The following is a 15,634-nucleotide window of genomic DNA, read 5'->3' on the forward strand; positions in this document are numbered from 1 at the left end:
AGTAATGTCAGGGGCTAGACTGGGAAGGAAAGCTGAAGTAAGGCATGTGTGGTGGGCCTCAATGCATTGGCTTATTCCTCAAACCCTTATTCTTCTCTCATTTATCTTTAAGTAAGGTCAGTACGTTCACTACCCCATTCAATAGTGGTAAGGGGGTGTGCTGTCCAAAATAAATGGCATGAAACAGGGAAAAAACCTCCTGGGAAAGGACCATGGGACAACTTTCTGGGGCAATGGAAATATTTTGTCTTGATTATGGTGGTGATTATGTGACTTCCTGCAGCAGTCAGAATTCTGAGCACTATATTCTAAAATGGATGAGTTCTGCCATGTGAGAGTTATATCTCAATAAACCTGACTTTAGAATAAATGTAAAAGGCATGCCTTGAGGATGGTTTCCAAATAACAGCCTATACCACCTGCTTCCAAATCTAGGAGTGTCATAAAAGCTCTCAGGGTGTCAGAGAGGAATGCATGTTATAGACAACACCCCTGTGAAAAAGTACTGTGTGACAAAGCTACTTACATATGTCAACTAATACTTCATACAACCATGCCAATCCGCTAACAGGATTTTCTAAAATTATTAAGCCATTTTCCCCCTCTAGTTCTAGACATGAAGCAACTCTTCTCCACAATGAGAACAAGCAACTTGTTCTGCTCTGAGCGGAAGGTGAGCAGGACAAATATGTGAAGTTAAATCATCACAGAAGAGGACTTCAGTTTAACTTATAACTATTTTCATTCAACTCTACAGTATTCTCAGAAAAACAGCCATTCAACAAGGACTGGAAATGGCAGAGGCAGCACACGGTGGGGAGTACTGCCAACTCCTTGGTTTTCCTCCAAGAAGAGGTAAGTAAATTATTGCAAAAACATCTGCTACAACATAATGATCCAGAAGTCCTGGGAGAACTGTTGAAATTGCCAAATGGTTGGTATCAGTAATTATTTTCATTTTTCTCTGACTAGAACAATGGGAGACATTTTCTTCAAATTATAAACCAAACTGATTCCTTTCAATAAACAATTTACTTACTGTCTCTTCTCATTCATATCCCAGGCTTCAAGTATTCGTTCTATTAATTGACATTTTTGGAAAAGCTAAATAAAAAGAATATTCCAGTTAACATTTATGTAAATGTTAAAACATCAAAATTTTAAAGTGAACTAGAACTCTAGGTCAAACAGTAATAGTAAGCATATAACCAAGTAAGCTACATGTAGCTGTGAAGTGCTGGTTAAACCAGGTGCCATGTGATAGCACGTTTACTATAGACCCTCCAAGCACTGCAGAGTTAAAACGAGGATCCCCCCTCAACAGTGCATCTACTGGAAACACAGAGTTAGAGGCATACCAGGTGACCTAATGCAAAGCCAGATTTCATTAGCCATGAAAATTTGCTCAGAAATACAGATGCTGACCACAGTTAAAATGGAATTACTTGGCAAACTTTAACTTGGAATCTGAAGTAATATTCATACTTTTAAAATGTTAACAACACTTACTTCCAGATGCACTCACATTACTGCATTAGCATTAAACACAGGCGTGTCTTGCCAAAATTCTGCAAGACAGTGACAACGACCACGGGCTGCAATACTGAAATACGCAAAGCCAGTTTTAGTGAGTTGTCATCTGTCTCCCCATCTACATGGCCTTTCCTTACCAAGGAAACCAAGCCAAAAAAGGTGACAGAACCACAGAACTACAGAGCAGGAAGAAATATGATGACTGATTTGGTAAAATCACTTCATATTCGACAGAAAAGAGACCCCCCAAAGAGACATTCAACAATGCACAAAGCTCACTTCTCCCAACTTTCAATCATAGGCACCAGAAATGACACCTCGGTATGCCAAGTAATTGCTCCAATCTTTCTGCAAGTATTTTCATTTCTATAGTTCTTTTTCTTTCCAAAAGATTTAATTATCTATAAACTTATTAATTTTGCCAAATAAGCAGGCCACATTGATTATTTTCCTAAAGACAGTTCATTTAACAGCCAACAGTCTAGGATTTGGTTTATAGAATATTTAGTTAGAAGTGTAATGAATATGTGACAGTTACACATTTAGACTCCAAAACCTATCCTCACGCCCTTAAACGTCAATTTATTTCATACTGAAGTGGAAAATTGCTTTAACCAGGAGAATATGCAAGAAATGAGAGCAAACAAAAGCTTACATGTTTTAATAACAAATTGTCACCAGTGGCGTCTTGATCAGTAATTGTGGCATTTTCTGTGTTTTCAAAAGGACTTGCAAGAATCAGTGCAATACAAATTTCCACTTGTGTATGCAAAAAGTTATTCCACGTGTATTTGAAGAACATGTCCTACAAAAAAGAAAATGTTTCCTTTTATTCAGTTCTACTTCTCAGTGTGTAAGCCTCTACTTTAATACATTTGCAGATCAGTGATTTAATAGTTTAAAGTGAAAATGATGTGCTCTCACTGCAACAGGAACAATCAAAACAAACACAAATTTACAGCACTCCTTACTGAACCAGTCCTACTTTCTGTGTTTTCGAAGTAGGTGAATATAGTACAGTAAGATACACTGAGAAAGAAAAAGACCATATTCATGTAATGTTATGACCGTATATTGTTACAGCTGTTCTAGTACTGTGAGCTATTGTTAACCTCTTCTTCTGCCTACTTTATAATAAAGATTAAATTTTAATGGAAAGAACATAGTGTATATACAGGCTTCCCATCTGTGGGTGTCAGGGATCCAGTGCGGGTCTTGGAAGGCATCCCCTTCAGGTAAGGGGAAAAATAGTGTATGTTACAGGTTTAAAACACCACTTGAAAGCCTAAATGATAGGGCATTTACTCACTCAACAAGCCAGAGTTTGCCTAAATCTAGTAGAACAATAAACATTATAAAGATAATAGTTTAATTTCCTGAAAATTTTGTTTTCAAACCAACAAAAACTTAGTAGATTTTCAATAATTTTCAAAGAACTTCATTTTGCTTGACTGAATATTTACTGGTGGCTTTTGTGCAGGGCAATGTGCTAGGTGCAACATGGGGGAGAGAGGCAGACACCCCGGAGACAGTGCTCTTAACTCACAGAGGACTAGCTCTCTGGGCTCAGAGACTCCTAGAACTATCAGCAAAAACAAATGAGCTGCAAGAGGTGTTCACAAGAATTTCCTGCCAAGCACAAGGTTTCCCAATTTACCTGAAAAGGTAAAAGCATTTGAAAAAGGAAAGACAACTTATAAAAGCACAAAATGCATAAAGTCTGTATTTAGGATATAGCTGAGTTTGGTTATCTAATCATAAAATGAAAAAGTAATAATTAATGACCCCTCTCGTAGTCATGTGTGTGATCCCAGCACTTTGGAAGGCCAAGGCAGGAAGATTGCTTGACCCAGAAATTCAAGACAAGCCAGGAGAATAATGCAAGACCTACCACTATAAAACATCTAAACGTTAGCCAAATGTGGTGGTGTGAAGTACCTGCAGTCCTAGCTACCTGGGAGGCTACAGTGGGAGGATCAGTTGATCCGGGGAGTTTGAAGTTGAGCTATGATTGTGCCACAGCACTCCAGCCTGGGTAACAAACTAACAATAAAATTAAAGAAAAGAATAAATAAAATTACTAACAATGGAATAAATTGACAATAGTTGTATACTTTCTATTAATGAAAATCAAAGAATAGCAACCAATAACTTCAAGGAGAGTGCCAGAGGCAGGAGCCAATTATATTCCCAGAACTTAATATCCTAGGCACAGGGTAGAGCAAACTCTGTCCCCTGAGGATAATAATTATGCTACCAAAGAAACTATAATCCTTTAAAGTTTCCTCTCTTTTACTAAGTTGTTCCTGCTTTCTATGCTCTATATTGATAGGTCATTTAACCCAAAGCCAAAACTTAACTAAAAATATTTCAGTGATATTAGGAATCACAGGGGTAGATACAGCATGTATGGGCTTGAAATGTAGGGAGTTCAAATCTTGGCCATCCATGGACATATCCCCTCTCTAGGCATGATCTAAAACAGAAGGACCTTAGACAGAGGACCACACGAGCAGCATATATGAGGTGAACGCTACAATGCCCATCATGTACTGAGCAAACACCTCCTCTGACACATCCCAGGTCCCCCACAGAAGTATGATGTGACATAGTGTCTTATAAAACCTACGGCGTGTTAACCCTTCTGTGCTGGGAGTGGTGGAAAAGACAGAGAGGCACAGGGCCCAGAGCTGGGCTGGTGACTTCCAAGCACAAACCATGAAACTGGGAAAGTTAGGGGCTAAGGAAACCCAGGTAATTCCTGGGGCTTTCCATTGTCCCTTCCATTGATTAGCAGATTAATAGCAATCTCAAGAAAGAATCCAGACTTAAATCAAAAGCCTGCATAGCCTCAGATATACCCACCAGAATAAGGATAAAAGATTGCCCTTTTGCTCATTTGCTTGTGAGACGGAGCTCAAGGAAAGTCCTATGTCTCTTAATCATCTTTGAAATCCTGTATTATAGACATTCCTTTACATACAGTAACAATAAATAACTTCTGAACAATTATAAGCATTCAACACGTATGATAAACTCGAGGCAAAAAATTGTATTAAACACTGTTTATGCTCAGAGCAAGCAAAGTCATTGACACATACTATAAATCCGTAAGGTTGTAAACTGAATTAAATTTCCAGAGAAAATTTAAAGTCTAAGGGTTAATCTCACCAATATGACTCCAATGCTATTCAGCTCCACGAGGTCCCCATTTATACTGCTGGTATTGGTTTGAAGCAGGCTGGATATCAACCTAATCACAGTCAACCGGGTATTCCCCACGGGAGGATCCAGCACACCCCAGGTAGTCTTCATTACACTCTTCTGAGGAAGAAAAAGGCTTCCAATTAAATCCACTTAAACCAACAAATAAGCAAAAGGGGTATGTGCTAAAACATAACACTAGGCTAACTAACCCTGCAAATAATTTGGTCTAAATTCTATATCTGAAAGAAAATCCCAAACTGCTATCGGCATCTTTAAGATATGATAAAATAATCAAGTGGTGGGGGGATCAAGTGAATTTCCATAGACAACAAATACTGTAAGAAATAAGGTGTTCCCCCACCCCCGCATTACAAGCTGCCATGGGAAGAAAGCAGAAAGCTAGCCAAGACCATGTAATGGGATATTTCAAAACTGACCATAAATCTAAGCAGCTAGTTTTGAAATGCAGTCCTCAGTCTTTGCCAAATCTGTGATAAAAGTACCAATTCAAAAGTTGCTTCTGGATCACAACCCTGACATGTGATCAAGCTAAACCTGCTCCTGTCCACAAAGGGAGTATCTAAAGTTTGAAATCACGAAAGACAGAAGCAGACCTTTCAGTACCCTAGAAGTCTGCAGGAAAAGGTGACAAATCACCTGCTCCTGGTTAGGTCACCCTCCCCGCCCATCCTACCACACAGCGCCTCCCGCTCTATCTTCTCAAATCCTCATGGAGTCCTGAGGCTCACAGTTTTACTCCATGTAAGGCAGCTCTAAGGGACATACTGAAAAAGCTTCATGGACCTATGGACACACCGTATCACAGTCAAATCAGGTACAAACTGAACCCCCTCAAATCTAGGAGCAGAAGACAAGTCAAAACCAGACACTGCCTTGCTTTTTGAATCAGAAGCTGCCTGCTTTTCCACCCAGAAGGAAGATGGGTAGGCCCCTAAGAAATAGGCCGGGCTCTTCCTCAGACACCTTCTCCCACCTCTGTATTACACCTGTGATGTTCTCTTCTGCTAAATCATTTTTTCTTTTCTTACTACCCTATTCTTCTTCTAGGACTGCAGGAAAGATGCTAAGCACCTTTCCTGAGAGTAAGCACCCACACTGTGGCCCATACCCTCCCAACCGGCTAATGCACAGAGGAAGACACAGCTGGAGTGGAACCAGCAGGATGAGGACCCTGAGCACAGGGGTAGGCCCACTCCTTGCTCACTGATGGCATCAGGCACCTGAAAACATGATCTGGAAGCTAACTAGACTCCCTTCTCCCCCAGATGGTTAAATAAACCAATACATAATTTAGAAACAAGAAAACAGTATTCTAAATTCCCAATAACTCACACAGTAGATAGCCAGAGATGCACACCATATAGGATATTGGATCCTATGATACGCAGTATAGGGCAGAAGAAAAAAGTGAAAGAACTGGTGCTGGGAATAGAATTATCACAGAACTGAATCTTCTCCTCTGGATTCCAGAAGTAAGTGCCTTTTAACCTAATCTAAACCTGTACCAATCCAAGGGGTAGGGTGAAACAGAACCCCACTGATAAGACTGTTCACAAAGCTCTTTTATAGGTTTCCAATGAGTAAATGGTCATTTGAAAATTAACACGTAGGTGGAGCCCAGTGGCTCACTTCTGTAATTGTAGCACTCTGGGAGCCCGAGGGAGGTGGATCGCTTGGGCTCAGGAGTTCAAGACCAGACTGAGTAAGAATGAAACTTGGGTCTCTACTAAGAAAACAGTTTCAATGATCAGCTTCTGAAAGACTAACTTTACCCCAAAGATGTGAAAAGAATAGCCCATGAGAAGTGAATTTCTTATTTTACTGCCATGTAAGTACCCAAGCATTTATAGAAGAATGAAAAATTGAGTTTCTTAAGCAGATAAATATTTAATAATTTTAATCCTACTTCAGTCTCTGCTCAAAAGCAGTAAAAGCAAATGGTAGTGTGTCTTTTAAATATTTTGTACATGCATATCACAGCCAGTTTTGTTGCACCCTAGGTCCATATGCTTTCAATTGATTGTTTACACCAAATTACTGGCTGGCCAGGCATGCTCAGTAAAGCTCCCTTACCTTGGGTGGCTCAAGCAGGAGTTCATGAAAAGACCCTAGTCTTCCTCTGATGGCTTCCAGAACACTCTTGTTGACTGAACAAGCTGAATGACTCATGCCTGGTGGGCAGATTTCTATATGGCCTTCAAATCTTGAAACAAAGTAAAGTAATTTTAGTTACTATAATTTCAGAACAAATAATTCAAGTTATTGACCATGTATGTCTATACTTGATTATACAACTATTAATAAATAATCATTATACCAACACTTCCAGCTCCAAGGAGAAGGGATAGGAAGAAAGTATAATAAACCACAAGAGGGTACAATAAAACCTTGAGGGAAGTTAGCACAAAGTCTAAAGGGCTAAAGGGACAAGTAAGAAATCACATGTGGGCTGGGTATGGTGGCTCATGTATATAATATTAGCACTTTGGGAGGCTGTAGTGGAAGGATCACTTGAGAGCAGAAGTTCAAGACCAGCCTGAGCAACATAACAGGATCCCCATCTCTTAAAAAAAAAAAAAAAAAAAAAAAGACAGAAAAAGTAGGTGAGCATGATGACGACGGTGTGTGCCCGTAGTCCCAGCTACTAAAAAGGCTGAGGAAGAAGGACTGCCTGAGCCCAGGAGTTTGAGGCTGCAGTGAGCTACGATCCCCACTGCACTCTAGGCAGGGCAAAGACGAAGACCCTATTTCAGGAAAAAAAAAAAAAAAGAAAGAAAAAAAAGGGATTCATTCTCATTCTACACCTTCTAACCCCTTATGACTATTATATCAATAATGGTCTCTAATTGGCCATAGTATCTGGAAAGCAAAAGGAGATTCAATCCTTGAACTAGAGGACACACCATATGCCTGCCACTTTGAGATGTTAACAAACCTGTACTTGGTCTATACAGGTTTTTTTTTTTAGGTAATCGACATTATTTCCTGTTTAAAAAGCTTAAATTATTCCTCTACATAAAGCTCAATCTATACTCATTTTAACCTACTCCTTCTAGGGAAACAATTACAGGTGGAACAAGAGTCCCAAACCCCAGCTGATACTAGTGACTTTCAAAGTGGGGGCAGGACAGAGTCCAGGAAGGGAGGAAGAACATTAGAGAGAACACCTAAAACTATGGGTGTGAAGTTCAAATTAAAAGATACACTTGAGAGTACAGATGCTCATGCCTGTAATCCCCGGACTTGGGAGGCTGAGGTGGGTGGATTGCCTGAGCTCAGGTTCAAGACCAGCCTCGGGCAGAGTGAGACCCCGGCTCTCACCATCTTTAAAAAAAAAAAAAAAAAGCTGGGCATTATGGCAGGGGCCTGAAGTCCCAGATGCTTGGGAGGCTGAGGCAAGAGGATCACTTGAACCCAAGAGTTTGAGGTTGCTGTGAGTGCCACAGCACTCTACCAAGGATGAGACTCTGTCTCAAAAAATAATAATAATAAATTAAAAAAAATAATAAAAGATACACTTGAAAAGTGGTATGTCCACTCCACAGCAACAAAAAGCAATGCTTAAAAATATAGCTGCTGGAGCTCAAATCCAGGCTCTTTGCTTACCAGGTATTGTTCTGATGTGGAAAGAGAGGATCAGCCCAGAGCATCTCTCCCAGAACAGCTGTGAGGATCACACTAAAGTAGATAACAGGCTGAGAACACTTTCTACATGCAGCAAACACCCAGAGAGAGTATCATTGTGACTATTACAAAAAAATATTCTACATCCAGAAGTGATGTCTAACTCTGTCGGCTACATGTAATAGCATCCAAAACCCAATAAAGAGGAATGACAAAAGATCTTCTGCTCTGATTATAATGCTTTTTTCATGTATAGGGCTTTTAATAACTTATGTGGCCAAATATAGCTTTATTCCTTATAGTCTATATCTATGGAGCCATGCCTAAAAGTTCATTGTAACCTCAAAATTCTACGAGTACTTGCACATCCTTGCATATTTTATTATTTAGTATTTTAGATTCAGTTCACTGGAATTTACTTTTACATAAAATCATAGGTACAGACATGACATTTTTCCCCCAAGTGGTGAGTCACTTTCTTTGCCATGCCTCTAGAATAATCATCCTCTCCTGACTTATATAAAAAAAAAATTAAAGGGGCGGTGCCTGTGGCTCAAAAGGGTAGGCCGCTGGCTCCATATCCCGGAGGTGGTGGGTTCTAACCCAGCCCCGTCCAAAAACTGCAAAATAAATAAATAAATAAATAAAATTTTAAAAACCAACAAAATAAAAAAAATATGTTAAAGCACTTATTAAGATTACTTCATCAGTCCTAAGTTGCGCTCGTTCATTTAAGTACTTTGTAATCACCAGTTTATGTATGTGTACCAGTCCTGGGCACTATAATTAACATCCACGGCTTTTACAATACTTAACAGGGGAATCACACATCTGTGTTTCTTATAACGATGCTGCACTTTAGGATGCAGAAGGTAAACACTTCTAATTCGTCTTGCTGTGATCACACTGTTGTATTTAGCATAACAGCGCTACATTGCAACATGTAAGAGCATAATAATTCATCTTGCTCAAGTTTTCTTAGGTTAGTCTCATATTTCTACTCTTCCAAATATACATAATAATAGAACTAAAGGCTTTAGTTTTCTTCAGAAGTGCCAGGACGAGGATCCTGGACCCAAAGACTGCATTTCTCCCCTCCTTGGGTCTAAACTGTAACAGAGTTTTCTCCGGTGTCTCAACCCTGCTTTTTCCAGTATTTTGTAAAGAGCTTTCCAGGAGTGTGCAAATTACCCTTGTGTCTGTCTACAGAGTTCAGGGTTTCTTTACTATCCTTGCCCTCTAACTTACTTTGGGAGTTAAATGGCCTACTGTTATTCTAGAACATTTATTTAAAAAAAAATGTATCTGAAGTATAATTTTATCAACTCAAAGAAAAATACTACACATGAGATATACCTCAGCTGCCCCAGGATGAGAACTGTAAGGTAGTAATTTACCCCTTCCTCTCATTTCTTGAATTTTATTACAATAACCTGGAATTCATTCCATTTTTTTCAACATTTGACTTATTTCAATTATTTATTCTTAACATTTAAATTTCTCTATAACATTTATTTTCACACTTTCACCCATTTCTTGGTCATAAATTACCAATATATTTCATTACCTTAAGTTCTTCATTGTTATTTATTTTGTGTTTGGCTTTGGTAAAAGCCATCTTTGAGTAATTTTATTTCATGAACAGTATACAGTTGGAACACCATGTTCCTAAATGATCGAAAATACCTCTTTTGCCCTCACACATCAACAGGAGTGTTGTAGGAGCACAATCCTGCCTTCTGTTTTTCAGTATTTATTAAGCTTTGCAAATGACATCTCTGGCAATCTCACTGGCTTCACATGGTAGCCCATTTTTTAAAATCCAGATACTTTGAAGATTTACTCTTTATCACTGGGATTAGTAAATCTTATCAAGATACAGCTAGGATCCAACTCTTAATTCAATCTTGCTTAGAATTTGGTAAACCTTTCTGGTTTGAGGATTAAATTCCTTGTGATTAGCAAGTTCCCTCTATTATTTCTTGTACTGTCTTCTCTGTTTGCTATTTAAATTATATAATCATGTGCTTTTTTCACTTCCATATGCAAAATTTGTACTTTTTCTTCATTTATTTCTCAATTCAGAGAAGTCCATATAAACCTCACAGGATTACCAAAGAGATGGCGCAATGGCCTTGTAGCATGAGTAGCAAGAGAATGCTATTTACACTTGACAAATAGTTTATTGTTTCTATTATTTAAAATATGATTTGCCTGGGAAGACACAGGTAGAGGCAAGCAATCCCCCAAATTAGAATGCACTAGAATCAGTGCCGCCACAAAGCCCTTCCATTAGTGCCACCAAAACCTAGGCAAACCATCAACAGAGACCAAGAATTTGGGAAGCAGGGGCTGGTAAGGTTGCCTTCACTATTTTGCTGGAAACCAAAATCACACAGCTAAAAGTAAACTAAAAAACAACAGAGAGCTAAAGTTTTCATATGATGACAGCAGACTCTACCTGTCCTACTCTTTATGTCCCCTGGCTTAATGAATGGATCTAATATTGAGGGAGAAAGTAAAAATTCCAACCTCTTAATCAAGCAATTCTGGAACACCTATTTACGCATTCCTCTTTAAATCTGCATGCTTCAAGAGCAGTTGGAAAACCCTAATCATAAGCAAATTAGCACTGACATAAATTATTCATAATATCATGAAATACCAGCTGAGTGTAGTGACATGCCTCCAGTCCCAGCTATACAGGAGGCTGAGGAGGGAGAATTGCTTAAGCCCAGGCGTTCCAGGTTCTACTGCAGTAGGATGGCATCAGTGTACTCTATTCAATGGGTGACAGAATGAGATCCTGCCTCTTAAAAAAGAATAACATGACAAAATATTAAATGGCTGGTCCAGGGGCAAGAGACCACACAAGGTAAAAACAAACTATTATTTCTGATTATTAAGTAGTTAGCAGAAAGTCTTCCTTAAGGGCTCAAGCCACCTGGCTATCTATTTTCAAAAAGCCTCATGAACTACAGCACCCTCAAAAGTGAAACCACAAATAAACACCACCACCAGCCCCGCCCCAAAACCTGAAGGTCTAAGTATCTGAAAAAAAGAATCAAGAAATGGAACTGACTCTCAAGGAGAGCTGTTCACGGATTAGAATACCTGTTTTCAGTTTTCATGAGCAAAAAAATAAGCTTCTCTGGGTTTGAGCCATTGTATGTGTTTTTGATTTGTCATAGTTTATTATAGTAATAGCAGCATTTTCCAAACTACTACAAAAACCCAAATATAAGTAGAGTCTAAATACTGCCAACAGTGTTCACCAAACCATTTTTCAACTGTATCCCTATCTACGGTATTCATTTATTTATTTTTTTTGTTTGTTCAAGACAGTCTTACTATGTCACCTTCAGTAGAGTGCCGTAACATCACAGCTCACAACAACCTCAAACTCTTGGGTTTAAGCAATTCTCTTGCCTCAGCCTCCCAAGTAGCTGGGACTACAGGTATCCGCCTAATTTTTTTCCTGTTGTAGTTGTCATTGTTGTTGTTTGAACCTGCCAGCCCTGGTGTGTGTAGCCGGAGCCCTGACCACTGAGCCCCTATTTATGGTATTTATATAAAACTAAGTTATAGATTATACAGTGGATAACAGATTTAGCATCTGAAAGTCAAAGGCATGCTATTGTAGCTTATCTACCAAGAACTTTCTCTTAACTTAATATGGTTGATTTCTTATGACAAAAGAAAAGCTTACGTTGGTCGTCGTGTCTCAAGTAAAGTCAGCAGTATCTGGATTGCACTGACTATGGCTGATTCGTTTTTCTCTTTGTGAAAAATATTTGATAGAAGCTGCTCTATAATTTCTTGCCTAGGGAAACAAATCAATAGTCAAATGCTAATTGCAAAATCATTTTTCACTAACAGCTTTCAAGAAAAAGATCCCAGCATAAGTAAGATGAGTGTCATATAAGAGTTCACCTGCTTTTGGGCATATTGGTTTATTTAGTATTTTATTTTTATAAATTTATGAAGGTAGGCAACTGATCCTGTTTATTTATAAGTGTCACTCTCCCATACACACAGATTGTTATCTCTTCTCTTTAGTGTGGACCTCACTTGCCTTTGTGGATCTTGTTGAGAGCCAATAAATATTTCAAGACTGAAAATCACCTCCCACTCAGACCAGGTCTGTGGTGCTGCTGCTATTTGGAGGTGGGAATAAGACTAAGAACCCCTCACCACCTCCCACACAAAAGGAGGGAAAACTTTCAAAAAGGCTAATTAGAACTCACAAATATTTTCCTATAAAGGCACAAGTGCACAATTAAAGATCTAAAATAGGAAAAAGGGAACATCATTTTACTCTACAGTTAAAATTTGATTAAGTCTAAATAACATGGCAGCAATGAAATGCATTTGACTAAACTATTGCCCCAAAAGCACACTCTTCCCATTACACGTCTCTCGTACATGTGCAAAATTACAATTAACATAAAACACAAGGGCAATCTGTTAGTTAAATTTATATGAACATCTCAAGGAAAACCTGTTTCTTAGGATCTCGGTAACTTTCCAAATCCATGTAAGTTAAGAAACGGAATCTTTCTCACAATGCAACGTGCAGTTGGCTTATCCCTGGTTGCTCACCCAGCAAAGATGCCAGTCACTCCAAGCACAGCTATGCCCATGTGAACACCAGTTCCTTCACCACCTCTTGCCAAGCTAGTGTAGCAAGTAGGAGGGAGTCTCTTGCTTTTTGGGGAAAGGCAGTAAAACTGATATCTACCTAACTTCATAGAGTCCCCTTCTTCAAACTTGCAAGAAGAATTTTTCAAGTACTCAATGCACTAACTGCTTAGGAGACCTTGAACCAGGAGTACTATAAAAGTCACTCAAAACAGAGCGGTGTATAGATTAAATATGTGGAACTGAGCTCTGGAGAACAGGCTACCTTTCACAGTAAACTGTTGTAAATATGTACAGTAAATATGTAGGCTCTTCAAACAGTAGCTTTGGCCCAGTCCCAATAAAGCACTCAACTGTAAATGTCCACATTCTCTGAGTATACTCACAGTACCTTCCACATTAGAGAATGATAGCACACTTCTGTAAATGCAGACACCTGAGCAAAAGGAGAAAAGAGGCTCCAGCCATTTCATGGCTACATCCAACTGTAAGTCTACTGCAGGCATCATCAAACTGTGGCCCACCTAGGACATTTATCCGGCCCGCCGGGTGTTTTTGCCACCACTGCCTGTCTTGCTTAACAGCCGACTCGTCCCGGCGCCCACAGGCTGGCCCTCCAACGGTCTGAGGGACAGTGAACTGACCCCCTGGTTAAAAAGTTTGAGAACCCCTGGTCTACTGTATCCATGAAAGAATTCTAATGGACAAGAGCAACATAACATCCAGCAAAAACTTGACGGTCAAGATGTAACAACACAGTAGCTGTGCCATATTCTGATTCTTACTTGCACATACAAATGTCACCAAACACAGTATAAATAATAAAACAAAGCATAAGAGCTTATCAAAAAGGATAAAAAAGAATGCCTCACATTCTTTAAAAAAGGGATCTATTTATACGTAAGAGAAAATATATTCTTTCACACTTAAAAAACTAAGAATTTTTGGATAAGCATCAGCAAAGTTCATGATATGAGTTGTTTTATGCATGAAGCCATTCACGTTCTTTATGGACCTTTGAGATAATGACTCACTTTTCTTTTAAATATAGGCAGCCACAGGAAAGACTCACTTTTATAAAAGTGGCTTAAAGAGGATCAAATCCAACTCATTTCTAAGGTCTCTGAACTTAAATCTTTTGTCATTGTATATATCAGTAAGGGCAGATTCTCATTCTCAAAAGAACCGTAAGAATCTGTATTACTACAAAGTAAACCTCCCTGCTAAGGGAAAGATATTATTTGGTGATATCCCATGGCCACTGACTCAACAGATCCATGTATCTGAAGAAATTTTCTCTATTAGTTGGAGAAATTATTTTAATCATGTAAATACTGAGCATATACCTATCTTCATTCTAGAAATTAGCTGCCAGTTTCAGGACTAACTAAAGACACAATCAGACTGGGCACTGTGGTTCACACCTGTAATCCTAGAACTTTGGGAGGCCAAGGTGGAAGGACTGCTTGAGGCTTGGAGTTTGAGATAAGCCTGAGCAACACAAGACCCCATCTCCACAAAAAAATTGAAAATAATCCAGATGTGGTAGCAGGTGCCTACAGTCTTAGCTACTTGGGAGGCTAAGGTAGGAGGACCACGTCAGCCCAGGAGTAGGAGGTTGTAGTGAGTGAGCTATGGTGATACCACTGTACTCCAGCCCAGGCAACAGATCGAAACCCTTCTCACAGAGAAAAAAAAAAGGACACAACTGAAAAATAAAAGCTCATACAGGCTGGGTGTGGTGGTGGCTCAAGCCTATAATCCCAGCATTCTGGGAGGCCAAGGCAGGAAGAATGCTTGAAGCCAGAAGTTCAAGATCTCATATCAACAAAAAATTTTAAAAATTAACCAAATGTAATGGCATACACCTATAATCCTAGCTAGTCAAGAGGCTGAGGGACTGAGGTAGGAAGATCACTTGAGCCCAGGAGTTCCAGGAGTATGTATGACCATGCCACTGTACTCCAGCTTGGGTGACTGACCGAAGAAGAGAATTTATCTCTTTTTAGGGGGGAAGGAAAGAAAAAAGCTGGTGTGCACACACAGTCCTGATGGTGAGGTCACATATTTGGTAAATAAAGTTGTGTGGAAGGCTGTAATAGCACTAAAGAGCTCAGAGGTCACTAATGAACAGCTGACATTCAGGCTGATCTTGCGTTAAAAAATAAGGGAGCTATTGGGCGGCACCTGTGGCTCTGTGGGTAGGGCGCTGGCCCCATATACCGAGGGTGGTGGGTTTGAACCCAGGACTGGCCAAACTGCAACAACAACAAAAATAAATCAAAATAAGGGAGCCAATAACCGCACCAGCTACTAGGTGCTCAAAATTTAACTCATCTGATTTGACGTTTACTAGTGTAAAATATAGGGTAGATTTCCAAGACTTTGTAAAAAACCATTTAAAGTTACACATGGCTTTTATTATAGTTTGAGTGGACATCACTGTAGTGATCCATATGAAACCACTGACATTCAACATCTTTATCCTACTCAAATGGCAATTTTAACAAAGCTTAATCTAATTGATACTACAATTAGTATCTGAATGTCAGATATCTTGTATATTTAAAAGAAGTACATGTGACATGATGCCAAAAATTACTAAAAT

The 15,634-nt window shown here is 39.2% G+C and overlaps 1 protein-coding gene across 10 annotated transcripts in view; it reads right to left on the reverse strand.

Annotated features, from left to right (window-relative positions):
• PPP6R3 (protein phosphatase 6 regulatory subunit 3) overlaps window positions 1-15,634 on the reverse strand; it is a 148,777-nt gene that overhangs the window by 44,494 nt on the left and 88,649 nt on the right. For 9 of the 10 annotated variants that reach the window (XM_003798298.3, XM_003798299.3, XM_023518320.1 and 6 more), the window contains 5 exons: window positions 12,095-12,208; window positions 6,835-6,964; window positions 4,705-4,857; window positions 2,189-2,338; window positions 1,040-1,104 (listed from right to left, as the gene is read on the reverse strand). In XM_003798298.3, coding sequence (XP_003798346.1) covers window positions 1,040-1,104; window positions 2,189-2,338; window positions 4,705-4,857; window positions 6,835-6,964; window positions 12,095-12,208 — 612 coding nt within the window. The remainder of the gene's footprint in view (window positions 1-1,039; window positions 1,105-2,188; window positions 2,339-4,704; window positions 4,858-6,834; window positions 6,965-12,094; window positions 12,209-15,634) is intronic. The other variant, XM_023518321.1, reaches the window with a different exon arrangement.

The sequence above is a fragment of the Otolemur garnettii genome, unplaced genomic scaffold (genome assembly GCF_000181295.1).
Source record: "Otolemur garnettii isolate 467f Iridium unplaced genomic scaffold, OtoGar3 scaffold00134, whole genome shotgun sequence".
In the NCBI taxonomy this organism is placed as follows: domain Eukaryota; kingdom Metazoa; phylum Chordata; class Mammalia; order Primates; family Galagidae; genus Otolemur; species Otolemur garnettii.